This window comes from Myotis daubentonii, chromosome 4, assembly GCF_963259705.1.
Source record: "Myotis daubentonii chromosome 4, mMyoDau2.1, whole genome shotgun sequence".
Taxonomy (NCBI): Eukaryota; Metazoa; Chordata; class Mammalia; order Chiroptera; family Vespertilionidae; genus Myotis; species Myotis daubentonii.
The window spans coordinates 89980115-90007446 of NC_081843.1; the positions used below are offsets into that span (position 1 = coordinate 89980115).

Here is a 27332-nt window from a genome sequence, read left to right on the forward strand (position 1 = left end):
AATTGCCATGATTCATAGGACCACTGACCATATGAAGGTATTTTCCTACTATACTGCAGCTAAACTTGAAATTTCTCCTAGAAAATGCACAACCAGAAAATATAATTTTTTCTCTTTTTTACGTTAACCCCAATTTTACTTGCAAATGGCCTGAGGTCACTCATTGTCCCGACCTGTTCAAAGCATCTGTATGTGCATGTCTGTGTGTGTATGTTCACATGTGCACCTTTGTGTGTAATGGAACCACACAGAGGCCATGCAGACTTGAATTGTGTATGAACTGATGACCTGAAAGTGAAACTGTATATCCCATTACTGATCCCTTCATCATTACAGGTAATGATTGACTTTTTCAGTGCCCAGAAAATTGCACCTACACTTCATAAAGCTTTCAGCAGTTACATCATAATTGTTTTTTTAATAGACTACTAGAGTTAGAACTTCAAAAACTCTCATTATTTTAACGACACGGGGCTCTTGCTGTCCTCTGAACCATACCTGAATTTAATTAAACAATCAAGGTAAGAAATGTTTAAGTCACCGAGGACTGAGCAAATCGGCATTAGATAAGCAGTTGAGATATGGGCATTGGCAGTGCAAGCAGTTGCAGGTGGTGAATTTAACAGAAGCTAAACTTGATACATCCAACACTGGGGTCTTCAATGTCAATGACTAACAGTGTTTGCTATTATTTTCTCTTAGAAGTCCATTGTTAATATTTCCTCTTATCATTTGGGCTCGGTCTAGATGGAAAAAGAGATTTTTCCAAACAAGAGATAAGTGCTTGTACTTGCAAGAGGGAATATAGATGGAAGGACAGATGCTCTAGATCTGGATGAAGAGGAGCCCCACTCCCTATAGAATTAACCTCCAGAAAATTAGCAACTCCTTAGTGAGCACCTGATGTTTAGAGGACATTGTGCAAGAGACAGAGGAACTGGGAGCTCGAAAGAGTCAATTTGCCCATGAAATAGCTTTTGATCTTATTGAAATAGGACATATCTGTAAGAGATGTGCAAATTAATTGCATGTGCTAAATGCCAAAATGAGTGATGATAATAATTATAACAATAATGGCAATAATAATTATAGTACCTTCTCTTTGTGGAGCACTTTTTATAAATGTGCAGAGCAATTTTTCATGTATCTCAAACCATATAAACCACTCAGAACAATCACTCATCTTCCTTCACTGGCTTAGCAGAGAGGCTATACTGAATATTCAGCAAATCTGAATGAATGGCGTGGGAGGAGTGAGTTGGGGAGTGAGCAAGTGAACAAATGAGGAGTTTTTTAAAGTACATCAAATGAGAGAGAGTGTGGCATAGAAGACTCAGTAATTAAACTCTGTGAATTTTATTTGAAGACAAGCACATTTATTCAGTTCATTTATTTAATAACTATTGTTCTTGAAAAAGGGAATATAGGTTTTCTATATGGATAAAACATTATAAATAAACAGCATGCTTTTATCTTATCCTTTGCAATGAGCTCCAAGCAAAGTCAGTTTTAGAGTTTGGTACCTTAAGAATTAAAAGACAACTTTAAATCTACTAGGTCTGTATAAAAATCATATTTCACAGGTGCCGCTTACCTCTTCAGTTTTGCTTACATTCAGAGGACATTGTTTAGGGTGGAGGAGTGCTTCCCCATGCTTTCAGCCATAGGCTTTCTAATCTTTAACTCGAAGAAAGATTTCAGTTAATGTCCAGACAGTTTCTTCTATTAAACTTAGTTGTTTTCATCTCCAAAACATCTTGAGGTTTATACTGGGGAATCTGACCTAAACATAGAAATTGCTAAGAACCAGCATTTAGATTTGTGTTGGAAAATGGAGGAAGAAAGACTGGAAGCAGAAGCATGAATGTGTGTTCTCTACATGTATGTAGGATTGAGTCAGGATTGCTCTTAAGCAGGTGGGGAAGGAAGAGTGTCCTGGTTAAATTAAATCTCATGACACAGGATGTGTGGTTTGCTATATGCAAGTGTGGAAGAATTGGCATAAACATATTGAGGAACAAATTATACATTTTGGAGAATATGTCATCTGTTTGGAAATCCCCGTTTGCAAAGGGAAGTCATATTATTTAATGGTTAGCACCCTGGGACTCAGATACATGGTGGTTCTCCCACAGCCTGAGAGTGACCAGGGCACATTGCCTGGTTTTCCCTTACCTACCTTTCTATCTTCAAAACCAGTGGAGCCTGTGGAATCCTTAGCAGGTATGTGCATGCACAATTACAATGATATTATTTGAGTTGAACATCCCTATTATATACTAGTACATATGCTGAAATACTTGATTTGCATGATCATTTCAGACCATAAAGACAATATTAAAACACATTTACTGTGCTCAAAAGTATGTATAATCTATCATTTTGTTTCCTGTTTGTTTGTTTATTTAGCATTTATAGACTTATTCTCTGGACACAATTTGCATTCTGCTGGCAAAGCATTGTTTAGGATTCTATGAAAGGACTAGTGATATAAATCCCCCAAATATCTAACAGAAAGATAAAATAAACATGGCATACTAGAGAAAAAAAGTGAGGGCTGTAGGCATTACAAGAGATACAGTCAGAGAAGATGAGGGACATGTTCTCAAAAGAAGCAGAATTGGCTTGCTAATATTCACTTCAGGCATATTCGGCTAGTGATGTTAGATGTCTTTTGAGCATTTGATGGTGATATGTGCACACCACCGGTTTGTGGCTGTGCTCTGTCATTAACCTGAACTCTTCTTGCTGGGTCGGAGGCACTGGGTGATCTGACGGATATGTACACTATCAGGGCAAGCCTGTGCCACAGAGATCATTGGTCCTGTGATTCTCAGACTGTACTCCAGGGATCCCCAGCAATTAGAGGGTCACTTCTTACCAATTATATTAATTGTCATTCTTCCTAAATTATTTTGTTTGTTCATGTGTCCAAAAGTATTTGAAACCCTTTGACCTTTGGCCAAACCCACCCATGCAAACACACACACACACATCATATATATATATATATATATATATATATATATATATATATATATACACACACACACACACATACATATACATATATATATTTATATATATATGATGTATATATGATGTATATATAATGTATGTATATGATAAACACACACACACACACACACACACACACACACATAGTGTCTAGGTGTTAAGTGATTTGACCAAGATCATATTTGAATCAGAGAAATGGATAGAAATTTTGAAATTTAGTTTGTGATATGCAGGGTGGCAAGTATTCTGAGGAGACTTTTATTATCCCATTTTATGTGAGGAAACTGAAATTCAGGGATTTAACTAATTTGCCCAAAGTCAAACCATTTATGAATGACAGAGACTTTTTGAAAAACCTGCATCAGAGCTCTGGACATCTGGGTTCTACCAGCGGTTACCATCATCAGGCCAAGGATGTGATTTATTATCCAAGATGGTTTCTTTAGAGACGTTCTCATTTCCTCAACCCCTTTTATCTAAACAGCCTGAAGTAATTGATACAACCTCTAAATATACTTGGCTGTTCATCTGAGTATGTCATTAATAATGAAGGAATACACAATGTAATTTAATCACTCGAGAAAGTACTATAGAAGATATTAAAGGCATCTGACACTGAACATAATTCTCCAGTCTAATTTATTTTAAAATTATGTTTCTATTTGGATAATTGAGTTGGTGTTAAAGCTGGAAGGTTTTTCTTTGTTCATTCAACAAATATGAATAGAGAACCTGTTATGGACTGGTGAGCCCACTGGCTCTGGGGTTATGAGCATGGATAACAAGTATCTCTGTTCTTTAGAAATTTATTAGATAGTAGGTAGGAAAGAAAAAATATGTATGTATATATTTAATGCATTAATATATAGAGTGTAGTCACTTTGAATAAAGTACTATGGTTCATGGAAGCAAAAATTTATCCAACATGTTAACTTGAATATTAATCATATTTCTGGGTTGCCAAATACCAGCCTTATCTCTAGAATGTGTTCTAGTCATTCATCCATGACTATATTAATGTGAATATCAAATGTGATCATTGTGGCACTTTCATACTAATGTGTTGGCAAACATTGCAGTACCATTTATGGGAGTTGTACTACTTGGAAACACAACTCTTAAAATATAGTGGTGCTCAGATTGGGTGGGTATGAGAATCAACTTACTGTGTCAGAATACACAGATTGTGGCTTTGGCTAGAGCCAAAGCCACAATCTACTAAATCAGAAATCTATCAGAGTGGGCTTTGCATAGACACACTATACAGTATATTTCTCAGGTATTCTGGTGCACAGCAGAGTTTGAAATTAATGCTAGAAAGAATCATTGAAAATACGTTAGAGAAAAGTTCAAGACCAAGATGTTCTCAGAACTGGGGTATTGTGACTGAATTTCTTAGAAATGTAGGCAAAAGTGGTGACAAACTTATCTAGGGTAGTTGATGGCCCATGATGTGTCTTCTCCACATTCAGATCAAGGGCCAGCCAGGGGTGGGTATGTTGGTATTTCATTTTGGTCACTTTCTCCCCAAAGCAGCCACCCATATGTGATTACATTCTGAATCTTTTCCATAGCCATGACACATTTTCTCTGCCTTATGGTTACTCTGGCCTTTATTGATTGCTTTTAATAGAACTTCAGAGAATGGGTGGAGACTGAAATGACTGCATATACATCACCCTTGGTACTGAGTAGGAATTTTGCAGAAATTGGACAATGTTTGCACACTAGAATTTCTCAGATACATCCTCCAATCATGCTTGGATTATACTATTGCATGGGTCCCGCCTGGGCTCTGACATTAGACTGTCAGGTTCCAGTCCTGACTCTGAGACCCTGGACAAGCTTCTCTCAAGTCCTCAGTCTGTCTGTCATTATATTATACCTATGTTATAGGCTTGTAGTGAGGTTTACATTTAAAAACATAGGTAGCATGCTTAATATTCTGTCTGCATCAGGTTCACTGTCAAACAAGGCCCAGAAATAAAGGTAACTATAGCCACCCATTGTGTTAGGTATCAAACACACCTGGGGAGTCTGGCATCTGTATTTCTGACAAACACTGGAAATTCTGAGCAGAAGAGAGCATAGAGGGAATGAAGGAATATAGAACAGTTTTAGCTCTACCAAGATCAAGCAAATGGCCCACCCCGTGCCATTTGAAATGCTTTTTTATAAAGAAAGCATCTGCCCTTAGCAACATCTGGACAGGGCTCTGTTTTGATATGTGTGAATACTTTCAAACAACCCAGTGAACGGTAGTTCTTCAGGAAAAGTCTATGAATCTGTGCCTTGTCTCCACAATTTGGCTGTGAAAGCCATAATTTCTCTGCCTGACTAGCACTCAAAAGTAGGGGAGTCTTCACAGTGTTTTTACATGTGCTTGTTAGAGTATATTAGACAATTTAAACCATTCTTTGTTTTAAAAGAACCATTTCTCTCTCTCGTAGCTTTGGCATGATCCATGATGGAGAAGGGAACATGTGCAAAAAGTCTGAGGGCAACATAATGTCCCCTACATTAGCAGGACGCAATGGGGTCTTCTCCTGGTCACCCTGCAGCCGCCAGTACCTGCATAAATTTTTAAGGTATGAACTTTTGAAGCTGGTCGTAAATCTCTTGGTGCTTTTGATGGTCAATGCCTAGTCAGCCTGATCCTGTCCAAGCAGCCACCAAGCTTGGGTGTGACTTCCCAAGGTGGATCCCATTTGGAAGTGTCTTGAGATATTTATTTGATTAAGGAGTTTGCCAAACACTTCCTTAGAGCATGGAGGCCTGTAGGCTTAATCTAACATCATTCAACCTTTAAACTCAAAGGAAGTCCATATGATACTTACCAAGCCAAAATATTTTGTCTACATTTAGGGGTTTTTTTTAATTCTCTTGTCTATAACTAGACATTTCAGTCCTTGAATGGGAAGATCTTGCATGTACACATCAGTGCACACAATGGTAAAGCACACATAAATTTTTTTAACAAAATTCATTTCTTAATAGGAGGAAAAACTTGAATTTATAAACCTTAACCTGGCTGTAAAAGCCTATTATTTTAATCATTATTTTTAGGAAATTTGACTATAGCACTAATTCATTTAGGGTATAGAATATTTGGAAGGTAGGATTTGACTCCCTGAACAATAGTCATTATATTTTAAAATTTTAGAGAAAGAAGGGACTTTAAGAAACATCATTAGATCTGTTAATAGGGTAGATTATTCCCCAAATCTCAATGAATTTGCATTTATTGTTTGGCTTAAGCTTTAAACCATAGCTATTTCTGACTTGCACCACATGCCAGTATAGGTTGGTGAGATCTCTGCTCCATGTAGTCATTTGGAGACCCAGGTTCCTTTCACCCTGTGGCTCTTTCCTCTTTTAGGATCTTGTTTTCTACTCCATCCACCCAATGGCTGGCAAAAGACAGTACTGGAGGATGTGAAGGAAAGGGGCTGTATTTTTGGAACTGAGAATTCATCTGAGGGCCCTCCAAAGCGAAGTGGGGCTAAGAGATGTCTACCTGTGTGCTCTGGAGGAAAAGAATAAGAGGATTCATACAGAAAGGAACATGTGCTGTATCACCAGCCCCAAATCACATTATAGGTGAAGTAGCTGAGATTGCAGGGACCAGATAATTATTGGCAGAATTGAAAATAGAACATAGGAATGCTGAACCTTAGACCTGACTTCACTGACACCAAGAACCATATATTTAAAGAGCCAAGGAAAAAGCAATTCTGTTGAACTCATAACATTTATTTTTGTTTTTACATGTAGTTACTTAAAAAAATTACTTGGCTCAAATATTATAAAGATGAGGAAGAATTTTTATTTGCTTAGAAAGTAGCTCTTAACTCTTGATGACTTATATCTGATAATAAACATAGACAGCTGATTAAATAGGCATAAGAATTTAGGTGCTGGATCCACCTGAACTTCTCACCATCCCTTTCTTCGCTTCTGAGTACAGTCTTTGAGGACCATGGTGATACCTGGATAAGACTATGGTTTGATATCTTTGTTCCTCCTGTAAGACACCCAAAATGGGAACATTATTTCTTTAGCTCCCAGGAAGGAGAACTGCTCTTATTCAGGATGAAGGACATGTTTATTCATCAGAAATGTATTTTACCAGACACAGAAGAATTGTGTTTGCTTGCTAACATCTCACTGACTCACAATCATCTACTGATTCTAGTACTTCTCAACTAAATACATTCATATTTTTTAGATTTGTGAAAGAAAATATAAGAATTATCACTTCCATTTTAATTGTATATTCTTGTAGAAAGCTAACAAATGAAACCACCTTACCTTAAGAAATTAAAATAAAAAAAAGAATAAGGGGAAAAAAAGGACAGATGTATTTTAAGTCATTCTGACTCAATCTGATTTGCTTAGTCAGAAGTTATTTGTTAGCATTTTGTGAAAACTGTATTAAAATTATACAGTAAAGTTACCTAAAGCTAACCAATATGTACTCCACTAGCTGACATACATTAGCTTATAAACACCTTGGATTTAAAGAATTTATTTTTTTTTTAATTTGAGAGATTTCTTTCTTCTAATTTATATTGTTTATTACACACACAAAATAAAAATGTAGTAGTTACAGATTTTTAAAAACAATTTCTTTTAAATACAGAGTATCCAGAAAGAAAAATTCCTGGCCTAGGGAAATAAAGACTTCTTTAGTAATTGAAAAGTACCTGAACAATGAGAAAGATGGAAGTATCAAACACATCTTTTTCAATATAATTTCTCATTGCTCCAGAATATGTTTAAAGTGATGATTCCTATTTTTTTTTTTTTTTTTGCTAGAAAAACATTATGTGCTTGATTACAGGTCACTGCTCTATCCCCTGCTGGAGTGGTTATATAATATACAGTATATGCACTGTATTAGTTTTCAAAAACCTGAACAATCCTAAAAACACAGCTGACACCAGAGGTTTGGATAAGGGAGCATAGTCCTATGTGAATGTTCTTTTCTGGATGACTGAGTGAATATAAAACAATCACAATCTCCAAAGAATCATCTAGCACTAAGAGCTTAAGTGTTGAAAAATGAAACTATCTATACTAATGAAAAGGGAATATGCTAATTAGACTGGATAGACTGGATGTCTTCTGAACGTCCTTCGGGACAAAGCCACGGTGGCGGATCCAAGACAGAGGCGATTAAGGGTGATCAGGCAGCAGGGGAGAGCAGTTAGGAGCAATCAGGCCGGCAGGGGAGAGCAGTTAGGGGTGATCAAGCCGGCAGGGGAGAGCAGTTAGGGGTGATCAAGCCGGCAGGGGAGAGCAGTTAGGGGTGATCAGGCCAGCAGGAGAGCAGTTAGGGGCAATCAGGCAGGCATGCAGGTGAGCGGTTAGGAGCCAGTGGTCCCGGATTGCGAGAGGGTGCAGGCCGGGCTGAGGGACCCCCCACCCCCACCCCCTGCATGAATTTCATGCACCAGGCCTCTAGTTCTATATATTTGGAATGCCTTGGCACCTACATCTTTTCTGTGAAGCAAAGACTAACAAGAAATATGAACACAATAAAAATTATTAAATAATAAAAGGAATTGGAATAGGTTATCATACAAAAAAATAATATCATTCACAAGCAGATGCAGAGAAAAGCAAATGGGCAAAAAAATGAAGATCAAGGGAAAAAACAATTATATAGATCCTAAAGGACAATCTTTAGCTGTGATTGTGAAGCTTAAAATTGGTCTATGATCTTTCTAGAAACCAAAGCAACAAAAAGGAGATATAATCTGTTCATATTAACATAAAATAGAGCAAATACCAATATTTCAAGGAAAGCAAAGCTTTTATCAGCAAAGAATTTTAAAAATAAATAGAACTGTGCATATGTATATATAAAAATAACTAAAGATTTACATATGTGCATGCACTTATAAAATGTTTCTTTATACTTTATGAATATACCTTACGTTTACATAATACTTTATATATTATACATTTGATATACAAAATAGATTTTATAAATTTTTAACAATAAAATTATATTTATATGTTGTATAGTGTGTATTCATAAATATTAATACAAACACAGAAAAGAAAGCCATTGATATAAAGTTATCTGTTTGTACCCTTCCATACCTGATGACACACGTGTGATCTCCCACTTCTATCCTCCTCTAGACCCAACTCTGGAGTGATTCCATCCTGGGTCAGTCTACACAGCCACCAGGAACACTTTCTTGTACTTTTATTGGTTTTATTACCACATGATGCCAGCAATTGAACAGGCAACACAGTATAGAGAGGCAGTTGTAGAGCTCATGACTGGCACTGGCTCGATCAGAGTTGATGGAAGAAGAAACAGGTTGGCAGCACCCAAAAAGTGCCAGACTAGCAGGAAGCTAGCTGTCTTCCAAGTCTTTGTAACATATATTATTGTGGTCAAAACTAAGAACTAGTTACTCCAAGCTAAAAATTAAAGACAAAAGTATGCCATCCCTGTAAGCTTCTCTGGATACCATTCACAGTTCTACTGGCCTCTCTTTGGGTTTTAGGTTTTCATTCTCTTTTTCTCTCTTTCTTTCTTATTTTTTTTCAGTAGAGTTCCTCTTTTCCTCTTCTTTCTTTCTTTCCCCCCCACAATTTACATTGTCTTGTTTCTAGAACACCATTCCGGCATGGTAATGAACTCTTTTCATCAGTTTTACTAATATTTGTTGTCTGTTATCGGATGGACTGCTCCTCAGTGCCCACCTGTATCAGTGAACCTATGGCTGGTTTACCTTGATTGCTGCCTCTTCCTTTAGTTCTCCTCATAACACATTTTCTGAGCCAGCATCCTGGCCACCAGCATGCATGGACTCCAGCCTTCAGCTTGTGGTCCTTTCCTCATAGTCCTATTCTAAGACTGCAGGTGAAATATTGACTCTGACTGCTTTTCATAGTTAATGCCACCCAGGAAGAGTCAGAATTTTGTGGACAATATCTGTATCCTGGTAATATAAGCCTATATACTAGGGATATACACTTGGTCATTTTTCTATTTTTATTATTTAAAAAGGCAATGTTAACATTATTCTACAATTGGCATGACACACACAGGGGTTCCTTTTAGCATTTTTTCCCTACACAGTATTCTCATGAAAGCAAGTTGGGGATTGTTAGTATTATGTTTAGCTTTTTCTTGCAGCTGTGTGTGTGTATGTGGGTTTGTAAAGAATTCTTCTTACTGTAACAAAGAATATTCGTTTTAAGGCTCTCAGTATTCTTCTATTAATAAGAAAAATTAGGAATTTTCTATATCTCAAATTCTTTCTATAATTTTGGAGTCTTTTTAAAATAATTGTATTGCTTTTTCATCCTCTTACTTATGATGAAGATAACATAAACATTTTCAGCTTTTATAAATGTTCACTGACATCTTGGGAAACAGGGGATGCCAAGTTCAGATGTGCAGTGAAAATCAGCATCATAAAAGTGTCCAGAAAATGTGTTTTAACTGCCAATAAGTCTAGGGAAATTCATGGCAAGAAAATATTTATATGCTTAGAGAATACTTATTTTGATGACACTAAATATGAGTTGTAATCTTCAAATAAGAATATGATTTTCAGAATGATTACAGTATTAAGGTTCTGGAATTCAAAGCCATTTTTGTCCTGTGTTATTGGAACAGTTTAATGTAATCTGAAATATGTTCATTTGTTTTTGTGCCAATCAGTAAAACCTTTCTGTTGCAATTCAGTAATGGGCCTTTATTTTCAGGGACCTTTTTAATTTCTTTGGACCCCATGATAATAAGTAAATATGCAAGATTTTACATGCTCATTAAGTCTGTTTTCTTGGAAGATTAAATTTTCCCCAAAAAAGACATTCAATATCAAGTTCGCTATGAAGGTTTACTTGAGATGACCAGTTATAAATTGGATATGTCTATAGCGTGTTAACACTGACTTTTCATCAGCTTAATGAATCTGACTTGGTCTTCTTTGACATGTTTTCTGACTTCCTGATTTCCAAGGAATCAAAACACTGCTACATTCTCCACCAATTTAGGTGGCTCTTTGGATATGTTCCCGACAATGAGTAAGGATAAATGCAAACTCTTAATGATGAATCTAACTTCCTTTATTAGCAATTTAGCATGTGGTACACGGAAAAAAAAAACATATAATAAGGAACTCAATTGGCCTAAAGTTGTCAGCACAACTTTTCTCCCTACTTGGTAGAGTCAAGAAGGACAGATGCGTGTTTGGAGTACATTCATCAGCCTAGTCAATAAAGTAATGTGTCATTTCCTATGAACAGACACAGGCCTCATCACATTTACTCATGTCTGCATCCTGGAGGCCTAGGACTTAGGGAAAATTTAGCTCATTATTTTAAACTTAATGACAACGTGGACTCATCTTCAATTTATTTTTTTTAAAACATAAGTCATGTAATACTGGTCATTGAACATGCCTCCCCTCTGAGCACACCAGTCCACATCAGTACATGAGAAAGGTGACCAGAACTGGAAGTTTGAGGGGTGCATGGGTCCCCTGCCATACCCTATACCCTGTCGATGAAAAATTGTGATTTGACTGTAGAGTTGATTATGCTTACTTTAGGGTTTAATGGAAATAGTACAGTTCAGTGCACATTTTGCTCCGCTATATAATGTTCATCTTAAGAAAAACAAACCGGTAAGTCACAGCATGTTGCCGTTTCTGCAGAGCACATATGACGTGAAGACTGGAAAACAGGTACCACCATGTGATGGAAAGAGCAGCAGAGGGAAACAGAGCTTACATGCTAATCAGGCCTTTATCACTTATGTCTGGGAAGGTCCTGATGGTGGCAAGAGACATAACCTTTCTGGGGGACCTGGAGTTTTTACTTGGAAAAGGAAGAAATACAACTAAAAGATCTCTCAGGCTGTTTAATATTTTATGGTTCATGAAAAAGAGTGGGAAAAGGATGTGACATGTTGTGGTACCTTTGACTTTGCCCCATTTTCTTTAACACAAGTTTAATGGAGTCTGAATTATCAATATTTTCCCTTCAGTAGAAGCATTTTTTTGGTGCATTGCTGAAAAAACACTCTGCCTACCTTAAAGTCATGCATATAGTCTGTCCCATGATCTCCTTCAACAGCAGTCGCCAACCGGTGGTCTGTGGACCACTGTTGGTCCGTGAGGTCCGGAAGGTTGGCGACCGCTGTCCTACAATGTTTACTGTTTTTGCTTGTCACATGCAAGCCACCCGATTTTGGTGCAGGGCATGTGAAAGAGTCAAGACCTCTTTTATCCTTGTAGATATTTTGGTAGGTTGTTTATAAAATGTCTGTCATGCGTTTCCTTCTTGCACCCACATTCTGGGGGATCCCTATACTTGCCTCACTGACTGGGCTTAGCTGTGTGACCTGACAGGGCAGGAGCAAGCAGGTCCAAGCATGAGCCTAACCAGATCTAAAAGGGATGAGCTCAACACGTGGAGTTTCAGCTCTTCATATGTGACGCTAACCAGAGCTGACTTTCATATCCTGGCATTGATATGCGTGTCCCTGCATCTTCCCCAACTGTGGGGTTCTTCCACGCTCCCAGTCTGTGCACTGTGTGTTTATTGACCAGGCAGGGACCTCTTCCTCACCAGCATGTGCTTTTCTCAGGTTTTGTAACCAACATAATTACCCTTACATTGCTCTTCATTGCATCTAGCATTTCCATTTTCCATCTGAGAGCATTTCCTCTGTGTCTGAACCAGTCCTATTAGAGTGTTGTTTGTTTGTTTTATTGTGGGCTTCTTAGTGGGATATTCATATTTGTCTTTATTTTACTCGCTTTGTAAAGGGTATTTTGGTTTTGAATGGAATTCTAGTTCAGCAGTTATCTTTCTCTTGTAATTTGAAGCTGTCATTTCATTGTTTCCTGGCTTTTGTCATTTCTATTGATAAGACAGCTGTCAGTCTTGTCTCTTTTTCTTCAGGTAGCTTTTGATTTTTGTGTGTGATTTTGGTTTCCTGTAGAATTCCTATATGTACCTATGTGTGCTTTCTGTTTGGAATTTTAGAACTGCTTAAATCTATGGTTTGCTGTGTTCCATCAGTTTTTGAACATGCTTGGCCATTTTATTTACAAATATTTACTCTGTCCCATTCTTCCTATCCTCTCTTTTTTGGGGATTCCAATTTTGTTAATATTATAACTTTTTACAATACACCATATGCATTATTTCTTTGGTGAAATTCTTCATTTTTTATTTTCTTGAATCTATTAATTACAGTAATTTTGAATTCTATTTCTGATTACACTAGTAGCTAAATTTCCTATGAGTCTTCCTCTACTATGTGTATATACTCTTGGATTTCAATCATTTGGTCTTATCTCCTAGTAAACGTACTAATGTTGATAAATGAGGGCATTGTTTATGAAACGTTTAGAGACAAAGTAATGATTTTATTTTTAGCAGATGGGGTGGTTGGAGTTTATCCTCATTCACTTTCTAACCTGGCCTATTGAGGTTGTTCTCACTCCTAGAATTAGCCTATTGTACTGTCCATGAAAATCCTGTGGTGTACCAGGGCCCCTCCTTTCCGGCAGAGCCTCAGTTCCAATGTTCATCTCCCAGCCCCACCAGGTTGCCAACAACTTTTCTCAGCTCCTCAGGCGCTCAGCTTTCACTTTCTACTCTGCCACTTGTCTTCCTAGCAGATGCTTACAACTCAACGGATTCCCTTTTTGAGGAGGAAAATAGCACTGGGTGTCGGACTCAGCTCTGTGCCTCCCTTTGCTCTGTACATTTTCATCCCTTGTGTCCTTTTTAGTTTAATAGTTTTCTGACGCCCACAGAAGGATCCATTTGATACATGCCAGGCCACCATAGTTAGAAGGGGAAGTTCTCTTTGATTTTAATTTTAAGGCTGAATTATAAATAGCAAGTCTCATTTACACAAACTATAAAAATTCCTGAACCTGTAAACCTCTTTGTAATTTTTCAATCTCTCATGTGAACCAATCAGTATAGCTGACTTTACCTAGTTTCCTGCCCATGGACAGGGAATAATATTGCCAACCCTGATGTAAACTTTGGGAAATAATTTGAGACATCTTACTAGTATACAGAAATCATTTGAGATCCATTGGAGAGACAGGCTGTGGAATTCACGGTTTGACAAATCACTCCTGTCTTGAAGTGTTAATTATGCTTTTATTCATTTTTCTTTACTCATAAATATGCCCTTGGTTTGCTCTGAAAAACCTTCTGACCTCATTGCATGTAGGATTAATGTCTCGTGCAGAGTGGCTTGTGCCATCCCTCATGTTTTTTGTGTGTGGATATTAATTGAAGTCATGCATCAGTAGGCTCCAAGGCACTGGAATCTGGGACTAGGGCCCTGAAGACTGGGGCCAGAAAGATTCCAATCAAGGTGGACAAGCACACAAAGAAAAGGTTGGAGATGCATGAGCAGATCTGCTGTTGATTAATTTATTGTGATTACAGAGGCCTTTTTTCCCCTTTTGGCTTATTGAAATTTATAAGTAGGATTTAGTTGCTATTTGCAAACACTTGTCCCTCCTCCCTCCAAAAGCAAACATTATACCTAAGTACAGCCCTGGTAGGGAAGGGGATACTGTATTTGTGGAGGAAGGAATTATTAGTTGGCCTTTAGCCATCTGCTAGTAAACTTAAGCAGAGTTGTTTTCCTCCTGGACTTCGAAGTCTAGTAAGAAATTAGCATGAGTATAGAGCATTGCTGGTGGAAAGTGTTGCAATGGTTCATACAGAACCTGTGGAAGCTATAATCTGTTGTGCAGGTGTCCCCTAGCCTAGAAGAAGAAGGAAGGAAGAAAGGGAGGCAGGCAGGGAGAGAGAGGGAGAGAAAACACATTTTAATCTTCGAAATTGGCAGATTGTGTTTTGCCTTTTACAATACCCATTTCCATCTTTTGATTGTTCCTGGCAAGAAGTGTACATAAAAGTGGTCTGTAATAGGAGCTTTTCACATTGAACATCTGGTTGTATTATTCCATTTCGCTTTTCCCCATGAAGATTTTGAGTAATCTAAGAAAAAACAAATTGCCTTCCTGGAAAAAGCAAAATGAACAGTTTCTGAAAATTTGGCCCCTATATTGAAATTTAAATAAGATAATTGTTATATTGGACCTTTAGGGGAAAAAAATCTCCTCTATATAATATATGTGGTAAATTGTATGGCATAACTGAATGTACCTCTTTGATAATTCTTTTGGCATCTCCTCTTTGATTCAGCACTGCCCAAGCGATATGCCTTGCTGATCAGCCAAAGCCTGTGAAAGAATACAAGTATCCTGAGAAATTGCCGGGACAGTTATACGATGCAAACACACAGTGCAAGTGGCAATTTGGAGAGAAAGCCAAGCTTTGCATGCTGGATTTTAAAAAGGCAAGTGATTACTGGCCAGTGTTCAGTGCACTATTATTCATATAACCGTTTTATTCAGTGTAACTGACATTGATGTATTCTGCACTTATTGGGTACCTACCAAATGTCAAATCCTGTATGTTAGGGCTGGCCCCGTATAACAGGAAACACATGTTTTACTGGCAAAGAAAATGATGACTGATACTGTTGTGGGTATCAGTTTTCACTTGAGAACGACTTGGCCTGTTAGGTCACTTCTTTCTTTCTGATTTATCATGTGGGAGATCAGCAATTACTTTTGGTTGGTGTAAGTTGGCAAACTAATACTCTGCATTTTTTTAAAGTGGTATTAGAAAAACAAGGTCCACCATTACCTTCCACCTCTTTAAGCATAATTTACTATAAAGTAGCAGCTTATCTAGGGCTTCTGATTACTAAATTCTCCAAATAAAGTATATATAGACAAGTTTCTTAAAGGAGATGCTAGCTAGTTCACCAACCCCAGGGACATCACCCGCATGTTCTCCTAATATAAATTCCTCATATAACACAGAGAGGAGTGTTCTTGCTGGACAGGGAAATGGAGATTTAGGAACTTGCTTTACTGAACCACAAGGAGACCTACCCATAGATTAAATGAAAGTAACTCTTTTTGAGATTTCTTTTATTCTAGTTTATAATAGAATTAAGACGAAGGTAGACAAAAAATATATAGTCCTCCAGAAACCTCCAAACATTTCAAAATGCACCAGAATATTCCCAATTTCTAAACTCAGATAGAGCTCCTACAAAGATCAGTTATAGCCATGTGCCAGACTGGGCTTTTATCTCCTCAGCTGAGTCATCTCAGCTTGGGCCAAGAATAATAAATCAGTCCACATCAGTATATATTCCATGGGCACAATGTGAATTTCCTAAGAAATTTTTGAGTGTTACTCTTCTTTATGTTAAAAAAAAAAGTGCTTAAAATGAATGTTTTATTTCAAACTAGAAACATACTTCTGGTTTCCACATTACTTTGCTCTGTGACCATGGATTATGTCATCCATGATATCCTCATACCATTTGGAAAATATAGAAAATAAGTTAATGTGCATATTTTTCCATTTTTTCATTACTGAGGAAATATTTGCATGCAATGAAACATTTGCAGGGAGCTTGGGCAAATTTGTCACTCACCTGTGAGTTTCCCTTCTCTCCAGGATCATATACTATGTTATCTGTCATGAGAGGTCTAAAACAATTCGCCTCTATATTTTTTCTAGTTTTATAGTTTTCGTATGCAAAAAAAGTAAGCCCATTATCAGTTACTTAATTATGACAGTAGAAGAAAAACCTTTTGAAATTAAAAAAAACTTTTCAACAAATGTCAGCTCATCATCATGTAAAATTGTTCTTCAACACAAATAAACTTGATGTATTTTGTCTTTATAAGTTAAATTATATTTTTGTGACAGAATCTCTAATATAGTGAATTCAAAATTACATATTATATGGCAATTAGAGATTTTTTTTATTTTTTATGTGGACTGAATTATCTCAGGACATTTTTAATTATGAAATTTATCTTTTTTAATGAACTTCTACTGAAATTTTATGAAAATAGTTCTATTTTGTTAGGTTGAAATGTAAAGACTAGTAAGTCTTCTGATAGAACATAAAAGAATAAATGGGAAGAAAATTACCCAGTGCCTAGGCCAACACCTATCACATAAGAGCCACTTAATTAAATTTGCTGAGCAGGGTGATAGATAGATGGATGGATGATACTTTAGAAACGGATGCACCTCTTCTAAGCACCACATGCTAATTAGTTTCAAAAGTTAATATACAGTGCAAATGCAAAGGCATCTTTGGATGCATGTACATTTGATGTATATGTATGTATGTTTACATACTCATGTGTAAACTCCCATGCTTAAATGGCCATGGTTGTCTCTGTTACTGATGAGTTACATAGTGATAATCAAAATTAGTGATAAAAACAGCCCACTGCTTGCAAAACAAATAATTATAATAGATTGTATACCTTATTATTACATCATTTGTAATTACATTTTCAGTTTACATTTTTGGAGAGCATAATACAGACAGGTTGAGAAAATGAATCTGCTGACACTCTATTCACAATATAGAAACAATAAATTTTCAACACAGTCGTTGAAAATGGTTTTATGGAGGTGTTAGGTTGTAATGTTAAAATGCACCAAGTCATATTACTAAAGTTAGTCTTTGCAAGCATAGATCTTAAATTAGGGGATAGAATAGCAAGTGAGAGCCTTCATTAAGATAGTATTTCTTAGCTGCAAAAATAAAATCATGAGTGAACTATCTACTTGGGCTTCAACTTGTTTTCTGAGTTAAATATTGATTATTATAAATGTTGTGTCTTCATCAAGTACCTATATGCTTTGTCAACATTGCTTGCTGCCCTGACCCTGCAGCCTGAAATACAAGCTGCCAGAATACTTGGAAGTTTGATCACCTTTGTGTCCTGGCTTCTGTTGAAATTGGGAGCTTCCCCCATGCCCAGAACATCTTACATTCCAACTCTCAGGCTCTAGAACCATGATTTAAAAGGGTCTTTGTTCTAAGAGAACCCTGAAGTTTTATTAAGAATATAATGACGTGCAACAACAATGCTGAATTTAATACAATAACTGTACATTATGTCCAGAGGTCAGCAGCTAAGTCAAAGTATGATAAACGTGAACAGGAGTAATTGGTTTTGGTTGTTTGGTTGTGGTTTAATTTTTACTGTATTATCTAATTCTTTGAGGTACTAGAAATTTTATTTGTTTTTCAGAATAGAGTGTCTGTCATGTTTTATCTGATGGCAGACAGTTACATCTATAGGGTACCAAAGTATCAAATAATTTTTGATATGTTGAAAAACAGTAACAAGGATTGTATGATATTTTAAGGGTTTTCTAACTCTATGATTTATTTCTGGATATATGGATGGATCAATGGACAAGGCAGCAAGATTCATAATCCTCTTTAATTTGAAAATTGGGGATTCAGACTTGGAGAACTTAATGAAAGATGGGGTCAAGGATAAATTATAATATCTTAGGTTTTCTTGTTTTGTTAATTTTTTGGAATTTTCTGCAATGTCTGGATTAGGCATATTTTACTTATTAATTTTTTAGCCTCACCCTAGGATTGATTTTAGACAGAGAAGAAGGGAAAGAAAGAGAAAGAGAAACTGATCAGTTGCCTCCTGTATATCCCCAACCAGAGGTCCAATATACAACCTTTTGGTATATGGGACTCCAACCAATCGAGCTACCAGGCAAGGGATATATTTAACTTATTAGTTTAGAAAATATAATTTTGGTAAATTTATAATGAGGAAAAAAAATAAAGTTTCAGGGATGAACCAAATCTAGAACATGAATCTTCAGGGTTCTCACTCTTATCTATGCATCTACTGCTAAGTAGATATCAGTTTTAATTTATATCAGTTATTTCCCCTTAAAGTTTTCATGGGTCATTTGTAATACTGATGACCTTTTTTCTCCTTTTAGGATATCTGTAAAGCCTTGTGGTGTCATCGGATTGGAAGGAAGTGTGAGACTAAATTTATGCCAGCAGCAGAAGGTACCATTTGTGGGCATGACATGGTAAGATGCTGATCTCGCACATACAATGTCATATTTAGATGTCAGTCTTTCAGCCTATTCATCTCTCCTCATCTTGCCTTGGTATTTTTAAGCCCTTCTTTCTCATATATATGTGCAGACCTACACATGTGAAAAGTTGTGTTTATATTGATATCATGAAGAAGACTCTTTTTTTTTCTTCATTTTGTTCAATGATATAATTGATGAGTTGGCTGGAATTAAGAGATGTGGATGTTCAGGCAAAGGTGACAGCTGAACCTATTTAGTAAGGGAAAACATTAAACCCTTAATGACCATTTAACCACCTATAGATCCAGCACTAAGTAGTAATGTTAAAGCCACAGAGCATAGATTTGGAGAGGGGGGTCTCCAAATGCCCCTCATGGAGCTGAGAGGGGTCAGGGCTATGGGACTTCAGTTTTTCAGCTGGGGTGAGGGAAGTCAGTAGTGAAGGAGAGACTTTTTTTTTGCTTGTAGCAAAGAACCAAAGAATTCAATAGATGAGGCTTTAGTCCTCAGATGTACTTATATTTTAAAATTTTAATTTTTCTTTCTTAAATAATATTAAATTGAACTATTTGAAATTGTCACTCCCATGTGCCAACAATGATCAAATAGCAACAATACATCCATTAATAACTGAAATATTTTTACTGGCCTCTTATAAAAACAGCATTTTTTTCCCTCTCAAAATAAATCAGATGGCTCTAAATTGCCCTACCCCTCACCCCAGGACAGGCTCTGCCAGCCACAAGGAACAAGGCAGTTACTTACCTCCTCTCAACAGATGGCCTAGGTCTATACCAAGCCATAGGTAGAAAATCCAACACCACTGAACACAATGTGAGATCTTGTGTAGCCTTTATGTGGGGTGGGAGTGAAGGAACCATGTAGATGTTAGCATGAATCCACATTGATGGGCCCTTCTTTTGAGAAAGGGGAGCTGATAGCATCTCCAGGGACAGACAAGTTCTGTGCAGATTATTTCATCTTAGAAAGCCCTGTGACCTCTGACGTGCACCAGCTATGACCTCCAGGCTCTGAGTCCAGGTGCCTTAGAGAAGTCACAGCCCACCTGCCAGAAATGACAAGGTGTTGAATCATGTGGAACCTCCAGCTGGATTTCTCTACCTGAAACTCGGTCTCAGCTGAAAATGAGATGTGAAAAGCACATTGTTTTTAGGAGAGGTCGGTGTCCATTCACTTGAGAGCTGACTATCTATACAACACTACTTAATTAAATGTGTCAAGTTCCGGCAGCTCAGCTGGGGTTATTTTTTCTATTTATGTTCTGTTTACATGGATTTATAGAGCAATGATAGGTGTGGAAAGACAAAAGAAGCATCCTTAAGTGTGTTTGTATGATGTGCTACTAATGGTTCGGGACAAGAATGTCTGCTTATGGTACCAGACTCCCCGTGACTGAGCATTAAGCATTACAAGAGCGCTGATCCACCTATCTATCCATGAGGTCATATCTACTATTTTGTTTTTTTAACTTTTAGTGGTGCCGTGGAGGGCAGTGTGTGAAATATGGTGATGAAGGCCCTAAGCCTACCCATGGCCATTGGTCAGACTGGTCTCCCTGGTCACCATGCTCCAGGACCTGCGGAGGAGGGGTGTCCCACAGAGACCGCCTCTGCACTAATCCCAAGTAAGCAAGTCTGAATTTCCCAACTCACAAGTGAGCATCTCTCTGCCACAGCCTTTCAAACAGTGCCTATACCTGAGCTCAGTCATACTCATTCTGTGCTTCAAATATTATTGTAAGAAATGTTAAATAGGAACGCCTTTTCCCTCAAACATTTCTAAAACAATGATATTTTTTATATGAGATGCTTATAACTATCTAACCATAGCAAAAAGTAATAGATCCAACAGTGATATTCCAAAATTGGATTGTAACCATGTATACTTGAAATGCCAAGGGTGTGCCTAAAACAAAGAAAACATCATAAGTATAGAGAATAAAAATGAACAAGAACAATTATTTTATGTGAAAAAACATAATTTTTGGTTTTTATCAAAAATATTTACCTTTTCAATATGTGCTTTAATTGTGGTGGCCTCCTGTTATATGACAAGAATGTTAAATGCAGTCACCAGTACAGTGGAGTGAATAGATTTCTAAATCCTCTTTTTGCGCCTCGGTTAGTTTAAGATATGTCATATTGCCATTATCTCAGTCCTGGCTTTAACATGTGAGACCCAATAGGTTCCTGCATGGACAGGATGCTCTCATCCTGGTGGTCCACATGAATTCTGAGCGGGTAGCAGAGAACCTGGGGCATTTGCTGTCAGTGCCAACAAGTGGAAGGTGACTGTTACTTCTGACCCAATTGGGTGCCCTGGCCTTGTCGCAGGAAGCTAGTAGTGGAAAGAAGTGGTATAGTTCAATTTCATTCTCAGTTCTGCTTTCTATCAACTGTGTAATTCTGGGAGAGCCACTGCCCTCCCTTATTGCCCCCTCCTTTATGGAATTCGGAGCAATGCTGACCCTATTCCCGCAGAAGGAGGCTGGGAGGTGGCATTAACAAATACACACAAACCAGCTTACCACATTCTAACCTTTTCTGCCAACATTGTAAACTATACACTCAATAGAAAAGGAAACACTGCCCATGTTGTTAATATATAAGAAATTATCAGCCCTGACCGGTTTGGCTCAGCGGATAGAGCGTCGGCCTGTGGACTCAGGGATCCTGGGTTCGATTCTGGTCAAGGGCATGTACCTTGGTTGCGGGCACATTCCCAGTGAGGAGTGTGCAGGAGGCAGCTGATCGATGTTCCTCTCTCATCAATGTTTCTGACTCTCTGTCCCTCTCCCTTCCTCTCTGTAAAAAATCAATAAAATATATTTAAAAAAAAAAAAAAAGAAAAAAAATTCTCAGTGACTACTTAGCAAATGACTTAGCCCCTGTAAGTAATTAACATTATCTGCTACATCTCTCCAATAAACCCAATTTGAAGGAAGGGGGCAAGTCCCTATTAAAATATAAGGTTTCTAACAGCAAAATATGTGTTCCAGACCATCCCATGGCGGGAAGTTTTGTGAGGGCTCCACTCGCACTCTGAAGCTTTGCAACAGTCAGAAATGTCCCCACGATAGTGTTGACTTCCGTGCCATGCAGTGTGCGGAATACAACAGCAAACGGTTTCGAGGGTGGCACTACAAGTGGAAGCCTTACACGCAAGTAGAAGGTAAATCCCAAACCCTACTCAGTAGTGATAGCCTCCTACTTTATTATCTTTCCTCCTGAAAGAACTACATGACAGACGGTGTGGTGTTCAGGTAGATCAGATACCCCTATATGAGATCAGTGTCACAGATCCCTTTCTGGGGTATTTTGACACATGGCCACAGGCATCTTAATCTAAACTTGACCAGCTGTGTGGTCAGAAATTAACAAGTCAAACAGAGAACAAGTTTATAATACCATTAAATTTAGAAGTGGTAAAAAATGAAAAGAAGATGTTTTATTGTCAATGAATCAATGCTTATTTTAATTACAAATCCCTATAGTTGATGGTGATATTTCTATAAGCATGTTACCCAATGAACACATAATTGCCAAATAATGAAAGAACAACTTTAGTATCTTTTGGAAAATCAGATAATTTTAAAGTATACTATATTCAGAAAGTCTTGATCTATAATATAACTTTAAACCGAATGTTTATTTGTGACATATGTAAGATTTTACTCTCTAGTTGGAGAAAAATATGCATTAGTCTTATGATTATTATAACTTGAGCTTGGTAGCTTAAGTGGTATAATTTAAAAATAAGTCCAAAGAACATCTAATCATCTTATTTTTTGAAATTTGGAATATTGTCTAAGCAACACTCAAGAAATACATAACTTGGAACTTCTCATGTGACATTTACTTTCTTCATCATAATATATAATATTTTCATGCTGAGAGGTTTATGAAATTAGTAGATTATGGAAAGAAAATTGTCAGCAATTTCATACAAAGCATTCTTGGTGGTATTTTCACTCTTTAACTCAGAGAAAATTAAGCCAGTGAAAAAATAGAAAGAACTTTGAAATTGGGGTCAAAAAATGTGCATGTTATTCCTGACCTTGCTAGTCTTCAGTAAATAAATGTATTAATAATGGAAGCACTAAATTTGATCTTAAAATTGTTCAGGTGGGTCTCATAAAATAAAGAAAATATTTATAGATGAGTCTTGAGCCTATGAAAACTCCTAAGGCAGACAAAAACGTTCATCATAAACTGTTCCCTTCTTACCAAGGAAAAAACAAAGGGATATGGTTTTTACAAAAGTTTACATTTAATCATATAAATTATAAACCCTTGAAATGGGAGAGGAAGTGAACTTTACCAGTCTTAAGGATATGATGATACCCATGTTCTTTATGTATCAATATTTTTATAATAAATTTTAGAAAACATAATTTTCTGGAGATTTCATCTAAAAGTGATTCCCTTTATCAATTTAAAAATATGTATTTTTTCAACTGTATTAGCGATTAAGAAATTCAATACTTTTATTTCTTGTTACATTTTATTTATGAGAATTTGACATATTGTTATAAAATTGTAGTGACTTTTTTGCATTTCTACAAGAGAGTAGTTAATTATACTAGTAGAACAGTTAATAGTAATGTTGTAGTTCAAATCAACAAATGTTTATTGAATGCCTACTATGTGCCAACCACTGTGTAAAGAACAAAGACTAGTAGAGAGTTGAGTAAAAAGTAACAGTGAACATTTAGATAATAATAAATTAAAGGGGAAAAAACAAGCCTAAAGAAACAACCATACAAAAATGTCTTTGCAATGTATTATTGTGTGGGAGTTTATTTTATGGGCAAAAAGAAAAAAAAAAGTCTATCTAAAATTTAGAGCAAAAATGATCAGAGCTTAAGTATCTTTCTTATTTGTGTTTGTGTGTGTATTTCTTTTTAAGATCAGGACTTATGCAAACTCTACTGTATCGCAGAAGGATTTGATTTCTTCTTTTCTTTGTCAAATAAAGTCAAAGATGGGACTCCATGCTCGGAGGATAGCCGTAATGTTTGTATAGATGGGATATGTGAGGTAATAATGATCGTTCATTCATTCAACAAACATCTCCAGACAGTCTGATTTGTGCCAGGCATCCTATAAGAAGCTAGAGAGAACAGATAAAAAACAAGCCCTTTCAAGTCAAAGCCCAGTGAGGGAGAAGCCAGATGTACACATGCTGAGACACAGTGGTTTGTGGCACTGAAGGTACAGAGCGCAGGGAGAAGGAAAGAGCTGATTCTCTCTTAGATGTGGATCTGGGAGATTTGCAGGGCTCCTTGGAGAAGAGAGCTTCCAAGCTAAATCTGAAAGGGTGAGTTGGAAGGGGAATTTAGGGAGGCAGGCAGAGGAGCATAGGTTGGTAAGACCCAACTCAGTCATCGGAGTATCCAGAAGGCAGGCAAGGGTTGGGGTATGGGGGAGGTGAGGGATGGGGAATGGGCTCTCACAAGAACAATTGCTGCCAGAATGAGGAGTCAGGTTTTGATCATTGTGTCTGTGTGGATCAGGCACTGAGATTGGGAACTAGTGTAGTTGTGGGATCAGATGCAGTGGCTGAACGGTAGCGTGGAGAGTAATGAAGGGGGGCGGGCAGCTCAGAGCTGAGAGGCACTCTGCAGCTATTCCAGGGGTCTCCAGAAGACCCAGTAGCCTCAACATCTATCAGAGAGGGACTTAGGTGACAGGCTGGGAAAGACTCAGTGACTAAGTGGACATCACCCTTGGAGCTTGTTACCATGTGCAGAAGTAAGTTATGGAAAGAATTTCATTATAAACAAAGTGATGGTGTGACCAGATCACACACAGAAGTTACTCAGTATTCTTATTCACTGGAGTCCAACAACCTCAGTCCAAGTCCTAGTTTTCTCTAAATTATAGGACCATAGTAAAGTAGAACCACCCACTAAGACCTCGGTGTAATTCTTTTTTTAATGCATGAAGATTAGGCTAGATGATTCTATCAAGATCTTTTTCAGCTTTAAAATGCTCAAGTCTCTACCTGTTGTGTCTAATTAGTAGTTGATTTGTTAAATATTTCAGTATTTTTAGGTATTCTTAATGATAATGTTGCAATCCCTTATTTGTAATTTTGAAATCTAAAAATCTATGAAATAGAAAGTTTGTTTGGATGGAAAATATAAGCTGACCTGAATTTGTTTGGTGGTAAAAACCTTCCCTGAACAGATGTAAGACTATTTGATAGTTTTCTTTTAACCGCATAGTAAGAAGATGTCTGCATTGTGTTATAGAAATATCATTGCTATCCTAGGCCCATCTGGGACTTCCACATTATATACACAATATGTCAACTTCCATCCTAAAATCTCTGAAATGCATCCATCCCTGTGGATTACAAGCAAGGGATTGTGAACTATAGTTATTTCATTTCTGAATAGACTTATAGACGTTGTTAGGAAATATAAAACAAGAATTGTACAAATAATCAGTTCATAAGATTGTAAGAGGGTGAACAAATATGCCCTTTATATTATTTACTGCTGGGAATTATTTCCACATGGCATGTACTACTTCTCTGCCATTGAACAAGGAGATTCAAAAGCACCAGGGCACATTCCAGTGGACCCTTGTGAGAACACATTGCTTGTCATTTGTAGTAAGTGCTTTATGTCAGTCTGCACTTGACCCATGTTTCCCACATAACAACTGGATAGATGCAATTCAGGGCTCAGGATACAATAGCTGTGAGCAATCCTGAAGAGTTCAGGTTATGTTTGACATTTAAAGTTTTCCAACTTTGGGCCTGAAGAGTAGATTTGCAGGCTTTCTGTGCACATATTGGGTATCCAATAAATATTTGTTAATTTCCCTGTGTTGGTGGAATTTTCAACTATAACGGGGAGGTGTCCTGCTTTAGGTTTGTGATGTTGCTCGTGTTATCTTTTCTTTCATGAATGACATGTGACCTCACGAACATCCCAGAGAGTTGGGTGTGACAACATCCTTGGATCCAGTGCCGTGGAAGACTCTTGCGGTGTGTGCAAGGGGAATAACTCAGACTGCACAGTGCACAAGGGCCTCTATGCCAAGCACCACCGCACCAACCGTGAGTATGCCACAGCTGCCTGCGGAGGTTGAGAGACAAGATCGAAACGGGAACTTTTTGGTGGGAAGGATTTGAGGTGTAGTGAATGCAGCAGGTGTTGAGACTCTTGACAGGAGGTGGAGGTGAGCAATAGTGTCAACAATAAAAATTAACAGGTCCCACAACTGCCTCCTTTTCTGCCTACTCTCAATCCTTTGTTTTGATAGAAAGTGGTTGCTAGGTTATTTGAATTAGAATCATCCTTAGGAATCGTGAAAATTACAATAACTCTGCTTCAATTACAAATAAGTCACTTATAGGATTCTCACGTTGTAGTTATGGAGTACTGAAGGTGCTGGGAGATTTGGCCTTGGCATAAATGAATGAAATACCCCGTCCTCCCTGATCTTGTCTGCTTTAATCTAGAGTATTATCAGATGGTTACCATTCCTTCTGGAGCCCGGAGTATTCGCATCTATGAAATGAATGTATCTACCTCCTACATTGCTGTGCGCAATGCCCTCAAAACATACTACCTGAATGGACACTGGACCGTGGACTGGCCCGGACGCTACAAGTTTTCAGGCACTGCCTTCAACTACCGACGGTCCCACAGGGAGCCGGAGAGCTTAACTTCTGTGGGGCCAACCAACGAAACACTGATCGTGGAGGTAGATTCCACCCTCATGGTTTTGGGGCTTGGATTTTGGGGTCTTCTAGCATTTCTGTAGGTCCAAGGCTATTGGTGTAATTTTAAGTGCACAGAAGCATGCTTACAATTAGGTAATGCATCAGAAACAAGACTATTCAATGCATAGGCTGAATGGGTCAGTGGACTTTTTTAATCATCTTCATTTCTTGGTGCATGATTAAATGTGTACTTATGCACGTCCTGCAGTTCCCATCTTGGGGTCTTTACAAATGTCTGCTTCCCTTCTGTAAGCTCTATGGCTGGGAGAGGCTCTGTCTGTGCCTCCTGACCCTGAACTGCTTCCTTCACCCTGTGGTAAACTATTCACCCTACATTCTTGCCTTGATTATTTCTCTCTCACCATCTCAGGCTGTTAGCTATAATAATCATAGAGAAAGAGAAATGGGTCAGGGTTGAAAATGAGTTCAGCTTATTAGGAACTGTTTTTGTGGAAGAAGAGTCAGAGCCTCAGGGTGTCAGAAGGGGAGCATTTCAATGGCCTTGCAGTGCAGCCCACTCTCCAGGGTGCCAACCTGCCCTACACCAATGGAGACTTGAG

General features: G+C 37.6%; 1 protein-coding gene across 1 annotated transcript in view; it reads left to right on the plus strand.

Annotated features, from left to right (window-relative positions):
* Positions 1 to 27332, plus strand: part of ADAMTS16 (ADAM metallopeptidase with thrombospondin type 1 motif 16) — a 107323-nt gene that overhangs the window by 38253 nt on the left and 41738 nt on the right. Inside the window, exons 9-16 of the mRNA XM_059694660.1 lie at positions 5469 to 5606; positions 15244 to 15397; positions 18907 to 19002; positions 20508 to 20656; positions 22031 to 22203; positions 23941 to 24071; positions 25980 to 26103; positions 26509 to 26753. Of these exons, the coding sequence (XP_059550643.1) occupies positions 5469 to 5606; positions 15244 to 15397; positions 18907 to 19002; positions 20508 to 20656; positions 22031 to 22203; positions 23941 to 24071; positions 25980 to 26103; positions 26509 to 26753 (1210 nt within the window). The remainder of the gene's footprint in view (positions 1 to 5468; positions 5607 to 15243; positions 15398 to 18906; positions 19003 to 20507; positions 20657 to 22030; positions 22204 to 23940; positions 24072 to 25979; positions 26104 to 26508; positions 26754 to 27332) is intronic.